At 29.3% G+C, this 18847-nt stretch overlaps 3 protein-coding genes across 5 annotated transcripts; 2 read left to right on the top strand and 1 right to left on the bottom strand.

Annotated features, from left to right (window-relative positions):
* The first annotated feature begins 5104 nt into the window (after positions 1–5104).
* Positions 5105–7055, top strand: LOC114162412 (protein ELF4-LIKE 3-like). 2 transcript variants are annotated; one of them, XM_028046283.1, is made up of 2 exons: positions 5105–5369; positions 6386–7055. In XM_028046283.1, exon 2 carries the CDS (start codon positions 6420–6422, stop codon positions 6765–6767), a length of 348 nt encoding a protein of 115 aa, XP_027902084.1. In that variant the 5' UTR covers positions 5105–5369; positions 6386–6419; the 3' UTR covers positions 6768–7055. The 2 variants fall into 2 exon arrangements, with proteins under 2 accessions (XP_027902084.1, XP_027902085.1); XM_028046284.1 differs by lacking the exon at positions 5105–5369 and adding an exon at positions 5444–5566.
* Positions 7056–15170: 8115 nt separating this feature from the next.
* LOC114163291 (replication protein A 70 kDa DNA-binding subunit A) lies at positions 15171–18206 on the top strand. 2 transcript variants are annotated; one of them, XM_028047516.1, is made up of 2 exons: positions 15171–15518; positions 15976–18206. In XM_028047516.1, the coding sequence occupies exons 1-2, from the start codon at positions 15247–15249 to the stop codon at positions 17606–17608; spliced, it is 1905 nt and encodes a 634-aa protein (XP_027903317.1). In that variant the 5' UTR covers positions 15171–15246; the 3' UTR covers positions 17609–18206. The 2 variants fall into 2 exon arrangements, with proteins under 2 accessions (XP_027903317.1, XP_027903318.1); XM_028047517.1 differs by having other exon boundaries at positions 15218–15514.
* On the bottom strand, positions 18045–18698 carry LOC114163292. The gene has a single exon (XM_028047518.1). It carries the CDS (start codon positions 18589–18591, stop codon positions 18232–18234), a length of 360 nt encoding a protein of 119 aa, XP_027903319.1. The 5' UTR covers positions 18592–18698; the 3' UTR covers positions 18045–18231.
* Positions 18699–18847: the final 149 nt, after the last annotated feature.

Below are 18847 nucleotides of genomic sequence, written 5' to 3'. Positions count from 1 at the left end.
TTCTTGAATGACTGTAACAGTTGGGTTTCTTATGTATGTTAATCTGACTGCTCTTTATTATAACTGTGTGATGTTTTATTTAGTAAATTTTATCTATTAAAATAGGATGTTACAACGGATAACATTAAGAATAAAAAATAGCATACACAAATTAGTTTACAAATAAAATAAATGGATGAAAAAGTAAAATAAATTCTATTTACATGTGACAGGAAAAGAAATTAAAAAATAAATTAAGTGAATAAAAAAGTAAAATAACTTTGTACATATAGCAACAAAATAAATATAAATGGAAAAAATAAAAAATGTCAAATGATTAAAAAAATAATTTTTAAAACACTTGTAAAAAAATAAAATGTATGATAAAATAAATTTTCAAGTATTTTTTTTTGTAAGCTATTATAATAGATAAAATGGATAATAAATTAAATTTCCTATATTGTCATAAATTATAATAAATTATAATAAATAGATTTCTTAAAGTATTTTTTTCATATATTATAGTATATATATTATAATAGATAATAAATAAAGGATTTTAATTCACAACTCCCAATAGATTTAATTAGGCATTTACTGAATTAAAAAATCTGAAACCTGGGAGATTAAATTGACTTTTGTGATTGATTTATACATTTCTATCTATATGGTAGTTTGGCTAATTATTGTTGTTCACATTACAAAACTTTAATTTAATTAAGCATAAGCTTGTTTTTCGAGGTTGGGCGCCGACAAAATCAAAATAAAGTAAGTCTTCAACTTTCAAATTAAGTTAGCGATTTGAAAGACATATATATGAACTCAAATTATTTAGGAATCAAATGCATTAAATTAAACATCATATTTTACCCTTTCCATCAAATTCACATCTATAGTTAATTGATTCATGGTCAAAAACAACCTAGAAAATTAATAGGGAAGATTTTAAGTTTTTATTTGATTATGCATTAAGTAAAGTTTAATTAAGTTTTAAATTTTCATGAATGATAATAAAAGTTATTTATCGTATTATATTAACCAATATATTAATTTTATATTAATCACATAATCTTAAATTTCTTAACACATGAAAAAAAATAATGACCATATCACTTAGTCAATGAAACGAATAAATGACATAGATCAAATTGAAAATTTTCAAAAATTTAAATATTCAATAGACAAAAACAGAACATTAACATAAACTTAATCGAAAATTATTAAATTTATCAAGAACTTATAACTTAATTAAGTCACTGTTTAATTAGGAAAAATTTTCAAAACATATAATTAAATGTTGAAGATTGTTATTAGTTAATAAGGTTAGGAGTGGAAATTAATAAGTCTAATAGCAAACCTTCTTGCAGCATACTTTTCTGCATTAATTGATTTCACCTATATAAGTTCAATAATTTGTGAGGAAAATAGTGAGATTAAAACAGCAAAAATCATATTTGTTGAATATTCTCAATGCTTATGTTAGCAAATGGGAACAAATCCATCATAGAAATTATTGGTGGAATCTATGTTACTTCTTCTCAATCTTCTCATTCTCACAGAAAATATTAAAAAAAGAAAGGACAAAAATCCTAATTAAAAAAAAAAACCACATTCAACAAATACCAAACTCCATCGAAAAATGTTACAAAACCAAGAGTAAGTGAATTCCACTGTAATCAACTCTCAAAAGGTGATGATTAATTTTCACTAAATCACATTAAATAAGGTTGTAAACCAAATTTTACACGGATTGTGATCAAAGGTTAAAAATGTGAAAAATATATGATTTATAATATACTAAATGAGAGATATGAGAAAAGAGAGAAACACAAAATTTATACGGATTCACTTCTAAACCAGAGTTATACATCTAATTGTTCAATCATTCTCACCAAGTCATAACTTTCAAATTGTTACTACACTCATAAAAATAATAAAGAAAACGTATAAAAACCAAGATTTTAAACCCTTCAAGATCTTATAGAACCACACTTTGCAAAACCTTATTACAACAATAATTTGATCTTCCTAATCAAGCACACACATTCAATAATTACAAAAAATAACAATATAGAGATGTTCTTGTATAATAGAGTTACATGTTATTGTATTGTTTCTTTTGAGTTAAATATACTTTTGGTCTTTCAATTTTTAGTGAAAATTGTAATTAGTCATTCCTCAAAACTTTGATCAAATTTAGTCTCTCAATTTCATAACTGCGTGCCTTTAATCCTTTTTAACAAATTTTGTTAAGTTTATTTAACATTTCAAACACATTTCATCATAGCATTTGAGATGTTTACATTGTTTGATACATTTTTGCTTCAATATTAGCTAAGAAACTATCATGAAACGCATTTGAAACGTCAAATGAATTTAACAAAATTTAGTTAAAAGGATTAAATTCACGCAATTTTGAAGTTGAAGAATTAAAATGGGTCAAAGTTGTGAAGAATGACTAATTTCAATTTTCACTAAAAATTGAGGGACTAAAACCATATTTAACCATTTTTTTCATGTTAAACACTCAATGTAGAGATACTATTATATATACATTAGTTATTATCAAAATCATTTGTTTTAGATTGTCATTATTTAAATGTTGATGTAAATTATATATAATATTCTTGTTTGTTATTATAAAGACAGTTAATTATTTGAAATGTCAAATATTTTTATTGGATAGTCAATCTTCCATGCAAGGATATTTATGAAGTCATAACGTGTGAAATTATTGGAATTATCCGTAAAAGCCCTAAAAGAAGGTCAACACAAAGACCTACTTGTTGACTTCTTCAAGAGATGCTTATAAACCAAAAAAGAAATAGTTTTTTTTTTTTTGGAGTGACTAATTGATGAAGAATATTTAATGATACAATTAATTCTTCGACAACCATTTTCTCTCTTAATTTAAAAGAATAATACTCTTTTTTTGTAAATATATTCATTTGTTTGATAAGATGTAAACCAATACCGAAGTAATTTTAGTCGAAACATGAAAAGTCTTTATTATGCTCCCTGCTAAAAGTCAAATACAAGGAGGAACAAGTCAAGAGTGAGTTAGAAAATATACTTATATCTTGTAATCTACATTTATATATAAAAATTGTTTTTAATTTTTAAGGCAAGACTTTTTTAAGGTGTTAAATAATGATTTGAGTTGATTTTTAAATTATTTATATTATTTGATATATTATAATTTAAATGTCAGTATAAAATATTAATTTAATATGTAAAAAAATTTGACAATGTTAGATTAAAAGTATTATATCTATTTAATTTTAAATTTTAAAAATTAAAATATATCAAAATTTGAGATATTCAATTTTAGGTCTAAATTTAAGAATTAAAAACAAATTTAACATAAAATTAAAATAAATATATTTCTATTTGTATCCTTTAAACGACCATTAATTTAAATTTAATTATTTTATCATTTTATTCTTTTAATAATTACTTTTTCAAAATCAAATAATTATTTATAATAAAATGTTTAATAATAAAAATTATACAAATTATTTTTAGTTTAGTAAAATTTTGGTAGAATAAAAATAAAGTGGACATATGTGCATGTATGTCTTCTCTTAAGTTATAATTAAAATTGATTGTCTACCAAAATTTATACCGTAAAGTGGTGTAAAAATATTTTGTAAGTATATATATATATATATATATATATATATACTAGCGGACACACAAGTGCTATCGTGCATGTGTGTATGTATTTTTTAAATATGCGTGATATTATATTAATAGGTGATGATAATATAATGTTATTAAGTTAATATATAAAATAAAATTATATTTATTAAAAATAAAGTGAAATATATAAGAAAATATGAGAAAATAATTATTGATAAATAAAGAAAAAAGTTATAAAAATAACGGTCAATTTTCAAAAATTTAATAAATAATTATATTTTAAAGAGTAAAATTGGTATTTTGAGATGTGGACACAAAAGAAGAATCCTCTTTATATATTGTTATATATATATATATATATATATATATATATATATATTCTTTTTTAGACTTTTCTTATATTATTTTTTGAACATGTGAAGCTAGTACCGTAAAAAATTAAAAGAAAAGTTTGAAACATAATTTAACTTTTTGCTGTGTTTACACCAGATATGTGACAGTATGTTATCATATTATATTATTATTACATTCTAATTAAATGTTACTTTTACTTGATATTATCAATTTTGTTAAATATTTGATATTAATAATTTTAATGTTCCTTATTTAATATCACAATATATCATCACATATATAAAATAAACTTCTATACCCTATGAATTACAATATTGGCCAGACTATAAATTCTACCAATCCGACCAAATTTAATTACACTGACCAATCCAAGTCAACTTAACTATATTTTAATTAATTATGAGTTTAGTTTGTATTTATTTCAATTACACATTATAGTCATGTTTAGAATCGTATTCATCACTATAAAAATTAATTAGTTTAACCTATCTCGAGGTACAAATATAAATAATTATATATATATATATATATATATATATATATATATATATATATATATATATATATATATTGTATCCATAACCTTAAACCAGCATCTTTGATAGCAAACATTAATTATTTCTTATCATTTGTGATTATTCTATCATTGTTTATTGTTGTTATTCATTCAACATTATCATTTATCTAATTAGGTGTTAGTTCAACTAGTCTACACTTCTTTTTCCTCTTTATTATGCTCTTCTCTTTTCCTTCATTTTCCATTTTTAATATTTCATTATCTATTATTAATGTTTATCGCGCATTTTAAGTAATTATTAACTTTGTGCGATACATGTAATAAGTCTCTTGGACATGTGTTGTGTTTTTTTCAACGATAGTATTGAATCTAGATAGACAAATAATTCTACCAGAATTGTGTATCATTTTATATTTAATCTAAATTAATAAATACAAAAGCATGTGTAGTATTTAGCTTGGATTAAGATATTTATATGAGTAGTTTTGGAATTGAGAAAGGAAAAATAATTATCTAGATGACGTAAGTGTATCCAAATAAAGAAGAATAAATAAAATGGGAATAACATGTGGATATTGAATATTGAATATGCATCATATCATCACCAATATTATAGATTGTACAGAATACTGCTAAATGTTAAGACACAGCAGGGTCCAAGCGTGAGCGTCACTGTCAAATCTTACGTATTCTCTCTCTCCTCTCTCTCTCTCTCTCTCTCTCTTCAGTTCTCAGAGAGAAGAATTCATACGACAGCCTTCGCTCCAGAGATTCCATTCAAGCTTCGATCTTTATCACACTCTCTCTCTCTGGGTCTACCTCGTTTTCTTCTTTCAATCTCACCCAAAAGAAAAAAAAAATGTTTCGGTTTACCAAGGTAAGATTTTAGAATGATAATGTTGTCGTTAACATTACTCTTAATAAACTACGCAATAATTTGATTGCTAGAATTTTTAATATATTGCAAGAAAAAAAGGTGAATTTTGCTCTCCACTCGCTTTTGGGTCGCGCATTGATTTTACAAGCTTCGTGCTTTTCAAGTTTCGCTGTTGTTTTTCTTCTTTCTCGTCGAAGGTTGGAGATGCGTTAGAACTTGGAATCATTATTAAACTCGGTTTTTTTTTTTTTTTTAATTTGTTGTCCTTCGATTTCTGTGACCAGATGTTATGCTGCTGCAGGTTATCCAAGTACGGTTGGACATTTAAATTTAAGTTTTGACGTGAATTGAAGATTGTTAAACGGGGTTTTTGTTTGGTTTGATTTGGTTTGGTTTGGTTTTATTCAATGTATGTGCGAGTTGGCCGAATTTGGTCAATTATCTTTGGCATCTTGGACGGTTGCTTCTTTTGTTTTTGTTTTTCGTAATTTTGTTTAGAAAAGGTTAATGATGTTGTCTGTGAAGCAGTACCTTCATAGCCTCATATTATCATCTACAATGCATCATTGACTGATTTTTTTTAGTTTTTGTTTTTGGGTCTTTGAGCTTTGGGTAGCTGTTTCCTGAGTACAATATAAAAAAGTTCCCTTTTATGGAAATGGGATCTGCTTTTTCCCAACTCATAAAAAAAATAAGAATAAAACTGATTATTAGAAGCTATAATAATAGTAACAATATGCTAACAGTCTGATTCCTCTGGAAAAGGAACTCATGGAGGTCATGATTTCTCCTACACTGCTTGTTGTCTCATCTGCCCAAATGCCATAAACAATTCCAAAATTGGTCATGTTTTGTCTCTCTGTTGTGGTTAGTGCAGGCCGTTGCAGATAGGGGCTATGATTATTAGTATGGATAAATTCATTAAAAAATGACTATGGTGTATTATTTTTATGTATACTAATAGGACTTTCTCACCCTTTGTTATATCTTCTCATCTCAGTTTCCACATGATGCAGGCCTGAATTTGCTTCCTGAGATTCAAAGAGAGGAATGGAGGGTGACACATTCTCTGGCCTTGCCAATGGTGGTGCTCAGATTGATGCCAACATCATGCAGACATTTCAAAAGAGCTTTGTTCAAGTCCAGAGCATTTTTGATCAGAACAGGCTACTCATCAATGAGATAAACCAGAACCATGAGTCTAAGGCCCCTGATAACCTCACCAGAAATGTAGGTCTCATTAGGGAGCTCAACAACAATATCAGAAGAGTGTATGACCTATATGCTGATCTTTCAAGTTCCTTTACCAAATCCATGGAAGTTACTTCAGAGGGGGATTCCAGTGGTGGTGTGAAATCAGATGGGAAGTTAGGCCACAAGAGACACAGGCCTGTGTAGACACTTTTTTTCCCTGTCATTCTTTTGCTTGATGGAGAACTACAACAAGTGTTGAAGGCTAGAACACAAGGTTAGAAGATTCAGTAGTTGAAGAAGCTCTACATCTACATCACTTGTTGCTTATATTCCAAATAAAAAATTATATATTGATTTTTATCTACAATTCTCTCATTGTAATTTGTAACCATGTAATTTGGGATCTAATAGAAGTCTAGCATGGTTGTGCAACTAATTCAATCATGCTACTGTTGTTTAAAGTGGAAATAAGAGAGTCTTTCATATTTTTTATAACTCATTTTTTTCTTTGATCCTGTCATGAGCTTGATTTTATGAGCCTATGAGGTATATCTTTCTGCTTCTAACTTTTTCTCTGTCAAATGGAGCAAGAGGGTCTTCTTAAATCTTTGTTCATGATTCCTTTTGATGGGAACCTGTCATCATAACTTTATTTCCTTTGCAAGTTCAACCCAAAATGTTGATCTAGTTCTCACTTTGGCTAATAGCTGAAATTGAGAATTGGTGGTTGATACTGTTTTAGGTTCACTCCCATGTAACCAGAGCTTCTTTACTGAAAAATACTGTTCCTGATTTTAATATTCCTTTGTGTCCTTGCGGGTGTAAGACAGGGAAGAGTACACAGATACATATAGATACATATATACATACAGGAATACATGTGCGTGAAGATGCCCTGAAACAGTGTGAAAAAAGCAGCTTTAGTCTATCTTTTTGGTTCCCAATCACACACCACCACAGGAACAGAATCTCAGATAAGAAACGATGTGCTTTTGACATAAATTTTTAATCTTTATACCAAATCAATGGTATTGGCTGGAAACTTAAAGTATTATATATGGACAGTGATGTATCAACACCCATTTGTTAATAAATACTCATAGACACAAAGAATTAGGAGAAATAAGTATCTACATGATATGATCAAGAAATATAAATTAAGGTGTCTACTGTTGAATTATCTGAAAATTATTATTCAAACTAAGCTCTACAGTACCTTGAATCAGATATATGTAAAGAATAATGATCACAACACAACCCTTGGATATACCCCAAGTGGTACCAGAGAAAATATCATACGATGTGATGAGAAAGAAAATGAAAATGAAAAGGGGTGAATAATGAAAGTTAAAATTGGAATGTAAAAAAAGACAGAGTTTGATACGGAAATACAAATAGTGGCCCCAACAACAAGACAAGGGACCCAAAGGTTCTCTTTTTTGAGATGAAACTGAACTTCTCCATGCTTATCTCTTTCTTCTGAGGTTCATACTCTTTTACTATTCAATTATTTATTTCCCTTCTTCCTTTCTATTCGGCAATTGTTTTTATACAATGCATATGCATCATAACTGATAAGACGCATGACAAAAGAAAGAAAAATACAAAACTTTTATCACTAAAACTGTGTAATTTCTGTGTAAAATGTTTAGGTGAGTTATACTTCAGATACATAATTTTATTACCTGACAAAAACTGAGCAAAGAAAACTCTTTTTTTAATGAAAGTTAAATGGAAGTTTGTGATTTAAAAGGTGTCCATATATTTTTTCTTAACGTAGAGACTCATCATTCTCATCAGCAAAATTCTTGTATCTAACTGAAATTGAAGCTTAAGTTGTGTAGAATACGAGCATAACATTTACCTACTGTACCAAAGATTGTTAGTATTTGCTGTTTTTATAGCAGTGATGCAAAAAATGTGCTGAGGGACAAAGCTCATAGTTGGTAATTCTCTGGCTTGGATTTCTCTCTCTCCCTGATTGAGCAGATGTCTTTGTTGGAGGACCCTGTGAGTGGCAGCCTAATTTCCTGATCTCAGTAAATTGGCCCACATGAGTGATTGCTGAAAATGGCCTGTTTCTGGTTTAGATTTTGCACATACAAAAAATAGTACCTTTTTCCTTATCTACAAAATTGATCCCTCTGTCCGTACCCCATATTCACAATCAATTTACTTGGACATCAAACTATAATTGTTCCACCATCATCATTATGTGTGTGTCCATACCCTGAGAGCATTCCTTGGCCTTACATTCAAGAAATCCAATGTTAACATATATAAATAGAAAGACCCGTAAATTTATTGAAAATAATACTACGATCTCTTACATAGAATTATTTACGACTTATTTTTGTTAGAAAAACTTCTGCAAGTATGATCACTTCACTTTCTCTCAAGCCTCACATGTGAAAGTGTCTTTTTCCTGTTACACACTGGTTTGTCTGACAAGTTTTTTCATGGTATGAGGATCAAATCAAAATTTTCAGCTTATGTTAACATATAGATTGATTATTACACTGCAAAATTTAGTAGTAAAAAGGAGGGAGAATGATTGTATGAGTAACAAACACATCTTGGGTGACATAACTCTATGCAGATGTGTTAATGATTAAGCTATATATATTAAACAGAGGAAATTAAAAAGGGTTGGGGGAGGTTTTGGGAAGTGTGCCAAAAAAATGCATAAGCATGCTAAGTTTGAGGTAGTGATGAAGGGGTGTGGAAAAATGAGATATATAAAAAATGGTTTGGTCCCTACACAGGCCAAGACAAATTAAACATTGTCTAGTACATAACATGTGCAGTGGGAATCTACTTTTGCCTTTCTTTCCCTTTGTTCCTTGCATTTCCAGCAAATAGGTTGGAAAGGAGGTCATCTCTAGTTTGCCCTAATAAAGTCATTTCATAATAATACTAATAATAATAATAATGCAACCCATTGATATCTACATCATTGGTTGGACCATCACACTAATTCTACTATAATAATCCATGCCCCATGCCGCAAAGGTGTTTGATTATATGACTAAATGACACTAACAATAATTTCATAGTTTTAGTAACTTTGATATCCTCTTTTTAAATCAAAACTGAACTGCATTTAGTTTATGGAGACTTATCAAATGTGTATACTTTTAAGAATATTAATAAACTTTATAACGTTGACCTCCCTTGCTGATCCTCAAAGGTTCCCAAATTATGTTTTTAGGGTTTTATATTGGACCGTCTCGTGCAATCATGTCACAACATAAAGAATTTTATATATATAAACTGAAAATGTTTGTGTAGTTAAAATAAATAAATAATATGTTTACACCTATTCGTGTTTTGTTTTCTTTATTTCTTAAAAACTGAAAGCATGATTTATTTAAAAAAAAATATGTTTTAATTTTTTATTATTATTATAGGACTATTTATGTATTTTACTCCCTTTTTGACTTGTCAAATTAAACAGGAAGACACATCTCAAATTTTCATTTATTTTTATTCATCCAAACAGTATATGTTATTTTTATTTTATTTTTCTTGTATTCTTATTATTCATAGTTTATTTCTCTTAATTTTACTTGTAACTAAACAAATCATTTCGAAAAAGAATTCACTCTTTGGCATGATATGCTTCGTACATGCTCCTTTATAGTTTTGTTTTTTTTCTCTCCCTTCAACCAAAGGGAAAAAGTTGCTCACCCTCTTAATTTTTTTTTCCATCACTTCTTTATTTTAAGCAATCTCATTAAAACATCACGTTTAGAAATACAAAATTAATATAATATTTATTATAAGTTATTGAATATTTATATTAATTAAAAATATGATCGAAATAAAATATATAATAAAAATATATTCTCTCGTGTCTTTATTATATGATATTTTTAAATAAGAATACAAAAACAATTTAGTTAAAGTTTCTTAAAAAATATTATCAACATACTAAATTAATCTTTATTATTAATCACCTCTAAAAATTCTTACTGCTTATTAATATAAAACACATAAATCATAATATTTAATGAAAGAAATGTAAAATTACAAAAAAATAAAATAAAATACTTTATAAAATGACCAATACTTTTGTAAAGTGTGTCTAATAATAACCAGAGAGAGTAATTTTTTTTAAATTAAATTAGGGAAAGATACTACCACCACTTTCTTGTGTGACAATAATTGCATGTGAATGCTTAATTAAACGTCAAATCTTATATTGGATTCGCTTACTCTTTTTATTTTTATAAAAGTTTTATCTTGTAACTTCAATGTGGGCGGGCCTAATTCCATTAATAGGTCCATTGCAGCAAGTTATTGTTACTTTTGACTTTTGGTATTTTGGAGCACATAATATGTTACTTCTTCAAGCATATGTATTTAATTGTTATTTTTAAATTTAAAGATAATATTACTTTTTTTGTTGTTTATATTTTTATCCTTTATTTAATATTTAATTAGTTTACATATATTAGAACAAAGTAATGATATAAAATCAAACATGTATACGTGTAATGATGGAGTTGTGTCATTAAGTGAGATAACTATATTAAGTAATTTAGCTAAATGATCATCAGTTTCAACATAAATAAGATTGGTGATATGTTTTATGTGAAACTAGAATTTGGCACAACTTTCAACATTTGATCCTCATTCATGTGTCCTGAGGCCCAAAAGGCTCACAAGCCAAAAAAGTTCTTAAGGTAAAAAAAGTCTCCTATTGAAAAAGTTTATAAAAAGTGAAAATGCCCATAAAAGTCCTTTGGGTATTTTTTTTAATATGAAAAAATGTTATTTTTTAAAAATATATTATTGAACATTCAGCTCAGGTTGACGTGTATTGACCTTTCGTTTGGATCGATCCATCTTGACCTTTGGTCCAGACCAACCTGTCTTGGCCTATGGTTAGGATCGACCAATCTCGATCTTCGGTCTGGACCGATCTGTTTCAACCTTTGGGCTAGACCAACTAATGTCGATCTTCGTCTGTGCTAACCTGTCTCGACTTTCAGCCCGAACTGACCAATCTCGATCTTTAGTCCAGGGTGACCCGTCTCGATCTTAACTTGTATTAGACAATCTTGATTTTCAACTCGAGCAAACCTATCTTGATCTTCAGCTTGGGGTGACTCGTCTTGACCTTCAGCTTAGAGTGACTCGTCTTGACCTTCAGCCTTAGCTAGCATGTCTTGACCTTCTACTTTTGTCAGCCTGTCTTAACCTTCGACCTATAATTTTTTCTTGGCCCGACTTGATTCAACTTTCAGTTCGAGTTAACTCGACTTAAATTTCGGCTTAGGTAGACTTGAATCAAGCTTCAAACCAATATGACTTTGTTCAACCTTTGATGCAGGTTAAATGTATTATTTTAAAAAGTTAATTAAAGTTAAATAGGGTCAAACTCACTTTAACCATGACCATGACCATGATTGTAACCCACTTTATAAGAGAACTTTGGGGTTGTGTTTGTCTTTTGACACCCTCATATGTTCATCCTATAAAAAGAAAAACTTATTCAAATATAAACTAAGACAGAACATGACCATGAATTAAATTGAGACCTCTAATAATGATAATTATAAGCAAGTTCTAATGGTTTACAAGAGCGATGCGTACTTGTTGCTTACATAATCATAGATTGTATTGGTACAATAGTTTTATAAATTGGAACATTCTGATAATTCTGTGATACACAATAATGTCTTTTATGTCAAATATTTTCATGGAAGAGTATTGATATGAAATAAAACATGTATAACAATAAAGTTATGTCATTTATGAAGTTTTAAGAAAATAATTAGTGTGGTTTGGTTAATTATCTACAAGCAACAAGTAAATTAATCAACCCTCGTTCATTTTATAAATTGTAACCAAGTTTTCAGTAATTCCTGAAAAAACTCAACATAATTGTTCAGAAATTTTCTTCTATATAATTTTTTTTTTTGAGTTCATACTTAATTTATAAAACTAAAAATGTATTAAAATAGTAATTATTTACTAGATATAATCATAAAAGAAATATGCATTAGCACTTTTCAAAATTAAATCAATTTCCGGACTATATTTTTTTAATATTTATTGATGTTAGTACTTCATGTCGTGGTATAAATAATATGAATGGGCTAATAGTTTATATATGTTAATCGATTTAACTTAGATTTTCAATTAAAAAAATTAATTGATTCAAATTACTAATTAGTATCAAAATTCGTAATCATATATTACACAAGATAAAATATGCATATTTATGAAATTACACTGCATAAAAATTTTATAATATATATATGGTTAAATCATTTCCCTAGTCCTATTTTTGTAAAGAAATCTCAAGTAGATTAACTTCTTTTTTTTGTCTCAATTAGGTATTTATTTTGTAAAGTTTATTGCAATTAAGTTCTTCCTGTTAGTAGTAGACTAACATTGTTAACTATTTGCCATGTGTCAGCATGTGATTGTTTTAATTTTTTGTATTTTTTTGAAAATAAAAATTGTCACATGTCAAGCTGCTGTTGTGTCACGTGACAGAGACGGTGCGATATGGCAATAACAGTGTCATGTGTCATTATTTGATGTGAAAAGTCTCCTTGTAGTCCCTTTATTTGTTATTTTGTCTCAATTTGATCATATTTTTTTTAAGACTGAATCAATTTTATTCCTATATCAATTTTTTATATAAATTTTACAATGGTATTTTTATTATAATTGATATTTTTAACAAAATTAAGTTTATTTAAATGTATATTTTGCATTGTACTTTATTTAAATTTTATTTTAAATATTTATATATCTATAATTTATAGATAAATGTTAGAGTTATTTTAAAAATAACACCTTTATAAATTCAAATATGAAATTTTAAAACAATTTAAAATAAATATATTTATTTAAAATTTTACAATTCAATTTATAAAGTTATTATTTTTAAACCAACTCTAACATTTGCTTATAAATTATTGATATATAAGTATTTGAAATAATATTTAAATAAAGTTCAATATAAAATAAGAACTTAATCTTGTTAAAAATATCATTGTGACATTTATATAAAGGTTAAATTTTGTCTCGATTTGAATATGGATGAGATTGCTCCATATTTAAAAAAATTAGACAAAATTAAGACAAAATAACAAATACATGGACTAAATTGAGAATTTTCACATTCAATAGGGATAAGTGGCATTACCACTAACACATCACACTTCCACTGTCACATGGGACAACGTCATCTTGACACGTGATAATTTGTATTTATTTTTTAATTATAAAAAAATAAAAATAAAAACACGTGTTGACTAACACGTGATACATAATTAACGCGGTCAATTTACTATTAACTGAAAGAACTTAATTGCAATAAAATTTTTAAAATAAAAACCTAATTGAGATAAAAAGAAAAATACCTACTTCAGATTTCTCTATGAAAATGGAACCAATGGAATATTATATATATATATATATATATATATATATATTATATATATATATATATATATATATATATTTTTTTTTTTAAATTTGAATGAATCAAACTTTTACATTTGGTTTAAATTGTTATGAAATGATTATACATCGGTCAATAAGTGCAAAATTACCTCTTCATCACTTTCATTAGTGTTTATTGATGTGGTTCGTGCATTGTGTTGCCAAACAACATAGTGTTTCTTCTTCTTCATAGGTTTCTTGTATCTCTTTTCTTCAATATGTCATTTCAAGTTAATTAAAAAATAATAAAGTTTTATATGTGGAGGCTTTTGAAACATTTGCATGTATATAAAAAATAGTTCCTGGTATTGTTTTCTTAGAAATCTTGAAATCTTCATTACCATAAGATTTGAATATTCATTATTTGATTTTTCTTCTTCATCTCTAACATCTCTTAGATATTACAACTTTGAGTGTTATACAATTTTTTTTCTTTTCCTTTCTTTATCATCTTCTTTTAATCTCCCGTATTCAAGCTTATGTTCTCTCATTTTTCCAAAAAAAGAAGTTGGCATACTCATTAAAGTAAGATTATTGGACTTGAAGATTCTTATCACCTTAAGTTGCCAAGTTCTATTAAAGTACTTCAATTTCTTGATGTCCAAGTTTTTTTTTTCAAACTTCTTTTCAAAGACAATCATTCATTATGTGAGTAGAAATTTATAATTTATAATTTATAATTAGCTTAATAATGTTTTTAATTCCTAAAATTTAAGATAAACTAAATCTCATCTCTAAAATTTTAAAGAAATAATTTAATTTTCCAAAATATTAAATATGATTTTAATTTATGAATATTAAGTTTAAAAAAATAAAATATTTTTTAAAAACTATTTTGAATCCTTCAAATTTAATATTTTGAGAATAAAATCATATATTTTAAACTTAAAACACTAAAATAAATTATTTTTAATATGATATTGAAACCAAATTAATCTAACATTTTTTCAAACTAGAAGAATCATAACTAAATTTAGAAAAAAAATTGCACAATATATATTAATATATTTTTTTAAGTACAAAAAAAAAAAACACTCTTAATACAAAACATTTAATTCTGTTTAAAATAATTAAATAGTACAAATAATTTAATTATAAATAAAATTCAAATAAAACTAAAAAAAATGAAACCTTCTTTCATATCGATTCGAGTTCTCTATTTACTCTTTCCGTTTTGGGGTTGAGTTTGTTCGGGAAATCCACAATTGGAGGGAAAATGTCGGTGAATCTCACTGAAAACGCGATTCCGGCGATAATTAGTGGCGACGTTAACGCCAAACCGCTTGTTCAGGTTCTGGACGTGGCGTTAGTCTCCAACACCAACAACTCGCAGCAGCAGAGATACCGTCTTCTGATTTCCGACGCCGTTTTGTCTCACCACGCGATGCTCGCCACTCAGCTCAACGACCGAGTCCGAACCGGTCGGGTTCGGAAGGGTTCGGTTGTTCAGCTTCTCGATTATATATGCACTCCCTTCAAGAACCGCAAGTCTCTCTCTTCTCTGCAAATCTAATTTTGGATTTATGTCATTTCTCTAATTATGCTCAAATTAGTTTTGTTTCCGTTGCGAATATAATAAAGTCCATGTGATTTCACTTTTTTATGTTATATGGTTCGAATTTCACTTCTTAAAGCAAAATGTAACATAACCTTATTTGTCGTGTTAGCATTTGCAAACCCTGATAATTCGAATTAAAAGGAGAGGCGGTTGAATTTTGGTTGAATGAATTTTATATTTGATTGGTTAGAGTGTGTATAAAGAAATGCAATTGCAACTTAATTAGAGATATGCAAAACCTTTGCATTTAGTTGTTATGCTTAATGTGTCTGTGTATAGATGGATTCTAAGGAATAAAGAACATGTTGCTGATTGAATCTTGCATCTTCAACTTTAGGTTTATCCTGTAAAATTAGTTTATATACTTATTTGTTTTTCCTTGCACAGGATTATTATGGTTCTAAACATGGAAACTATAATAGCTGATTTTGAGATCATTGGGAATCCGAAGCCATCCTTGGATTCAGATTTACCAAGTGTGAGAGCTATAGCAGATAACACTGTGGAGAATTTGGCCAGGAGTAACAATACTAGTAATACTATTAGTAACTCTGCTGCTCAAAATGCAAGTCATGATAAAGCCCAGAATTTCAGGCCAACAATTCAACCTCCATACCAACCGCCTCCAGTTTACAAAGGCCGTGGTGCAGTTGTGAAAAATGAGGCGCCAGCACGCATCATTCCTATAGCTGCTTTAAATCCTTATCAAGGTCGGTGGGCTATCAAGGCAAGGGTAACTGCTAAAGGGGATCTGCGCCGCTATAATAATGCACGCGGTGATGGGAAAGTCTTCTGGTTTGATCTCCTGGATTCTGATGGAGGTGAAATACGAGTAACATGCTTTAATGCTGTTGTTGATCGCTTCTATAATGTAATTGAGGTTGGTAAAGTTTACATGATATCGAAAGGTAGCTTAAAACCTGCACAGAAGAATTTCAACCACTTGAAGAATGAATGGGAAATTTTTTTGGAATCAACTTCAACAGTGGAGTTGTGCCCGGATGAGGATGATTCTATACCTAGACAGCAGTTCTCATTTCGACCTATCAGTGACATTGAGAATGTTGACAATAACTCCATCCTTGATGTTATTGGGGTTGTGACATCTGTGAACCCTTCTGTTCCCATCTTGAGGAAGAATGGAATGGAAACCCTGAGAAGAATTTTGAGTCTAAAAGACAGTTCTGGCAGGAGTGTTGAATTTACACTGTGGGGAGAATTTTGCAACAGGGAAGGGCAACAATTGCAAGAGATGGTAGATTCTGGGTTTTTCCCTATTTTAGCAGTCAAAGCGGGGAAGGTGAATGATTTTAGTGGAAAGTCGATAGGCTCTATTTCTACCACACAGCTTTTCATAAATCCTGAGTTCCCCGAGGCCAATAGCTTAAGACAATGGTTTGATCTAGTTGGAAAAGATTCTGCTTCCCATTCAATTTCTAGGGACGTTATTCCTGGAGGATCGAAGAATGAGGTACGCAAAACTGTATCTCAAATCAAGGATGAAGGTCTAGGACGATCAGACAAGCCAGACTGGATAACAATAAGGGCAACTATATCGTTCATCAAGACTGATACATTTTGTTACACAGCTTGCCCTCTGGTGATTGGAGATCGACAATGCAATAAGAAAGTGACTAGGTCAGGAAACACAAGATGGCAATGTGATAGATGCAATCAGGAATTTGAGGAGTGTGATTATCGATACCTTCTGCAAGCTCAAATTCTGGATGGCACAGGATTAACTTGGGTAACTGCTTTCCAGGAAGCAGGTGAAGAGATTATGGAGTATTCAGCGAAAGATCTGTACATGTTGAAACATGAACAACAGGATGATGAGAGGTTTGGAGAAATAATCAAGAGCCGACTCTTCAAACAGTTTATGTTTAGGCTGAAAATCAAAGAGGAATTATATGGCGATGAACAAAAGGTCAAGATTACTGTAGTTAAGGTAGATAAGGTGAACTATTCTTCAGAGAGTCAATACATGCTTGATTCGATTTCCAAGTTTTGTAGGAAGTGATTGTAGCTTGGGTTCAGCTTCTTTTAGTATTATTGAGAACCATACATATAGTGTTAGAATTCAAGCATTACATAGAATTAATCATTTGTCATTACTGACTATGAGTTACTACGTACGTCATTTGTATGCCCATTGCAGACACATATATTTAGATAGTATCAATTCATGTTTGAATTTCCTGTTTCTTCTTTTTTGTGTGTGGATGTGCCTTTATATCACACAGGATATATTCGTTGCTCCTTGTATTACCTCATATGACCGAGCAATCCCACTATTCTCGAAATATCAATCATCAATTTTCCTACTATCTGATTCATTCTGATTTAATCTCAGTTATATCTGTAGTTAATGTTATATAATCGTTCCGTAGAGTTAGATATTTTCAAAATGTAATCTATCATCGGTCTGCTAGTTATTCCATTCTTATGCAGCAAAATGACGCAATCAACAAAAAATACGTTTTAAGAATTGAAGGGCTTCTGCCCAAGTAGAGAAGAAAGGTCACATATTACACAACAGAGGGTTCACTTCATTGCTGAAGAAAAATACATTACAGATGCTGCATACCATTATAGGAGTTAAAAAAAAAAAAAAAAAATAGAACACAGTGCTTCAGAAGTTCATCAGCTTCGTTTGACGGGATCGAAATTGGCAACACCAATTACAACACCAATAATGGCCACAACAACAACTCCACCGGCGGCGATGCTGAGCAAAAAGTTCTTGAGAGAAGGTGAGACAGCAGCCTCGGCCACATCAGGAGCCATCATTGAAGCCGTCAATGCAGCTGCTGTGAGCCCTGTGACAACTTTCTCCTTCATGGAGGCTCTCACTTGAAACCTTCCATTGGGATTTGATGCTGCAACTGCTTTTGAAGACCGTAGAGGCAGTGGCTTGAAGAAGGCATCAGAGGTAGGAAGCACCTTCTTGTGGGTGGCACAAGTTACTGGCATAGCCATTGAAAGTGCAGAAGTGGAAGCCATTTCTTCTCTGTACTTTCTTTCTTCCCCTGCTTATTCTTTGTTTACTGGGTAGAAGTTGGTGCGAAGAGTGAGGAAATGGGTTGATTATATTTTAACTTGCTTTGAGAGAAATGGTGGTGGAGGCAGAAGTGGAATGAGAGGTCGAAATTTTGGGCATATTTGCCTCTATCTGACGTGGCAGCTTTCCTATTGGAAACTGATGGATAAGGTTATCTTATCTGTCCTATCATTACCCTTTGGGTTCAAATTTTAGTGA

This window comes from Vigna unguiculata, chromosome 9, assembly GCF_004118075.2.
Source record: "Vigna unguiculata cultivar IT97K-499-35 chromosome 9, ASM411807v1, whole genome shotgun sequence".
Classification (NCBI taxonomy): domain Eukaryota; kingdom Viridiplantae; phylum Streptophyta; class Magnoliopsida; order Fabales; family Fabaceae; genus Vigna; species Vigna unguiculata.
Note: the sequence above shows the minus strand (reverse complement) of the source record. Positions and strands in the feature narration are given on the sequence as shown.

What these genes read in the sequence shown, in the direction of transcription:
- LOC114162412 (XM_028046283.1), top strand. Translation starts at nt 6,420, where the DNA reads ATGGAGGGTGACACATTCTCTGGCCTTGCCAATGGTGGTGCTCAGATT.
- LOC114163292 (XM_028047518.1), bottom strand. Translation starts at nt 18,591, where the DNA reads ATGGCTTCCACTTCTGCACTTTCAATGGCTATGCCAGTAACTTGTGCC.
- LOC114163291 (XM_028047516.1), top strand. Translation starts at nt 15,247, where the DNA reads ATGTCGGTGAATCTCACTGAAAACGCGATTCCGGCGATAATTAGTGGC. An exon ending in ACTCCCTTCAAGAACCGCAA is followed by an intron (nt 15,519 to 15,975) that starts GTCTCTCTCTTC and finishes TTCCTTGCACAG; the next exon opens with GATTATTATGGTTCTAAACA.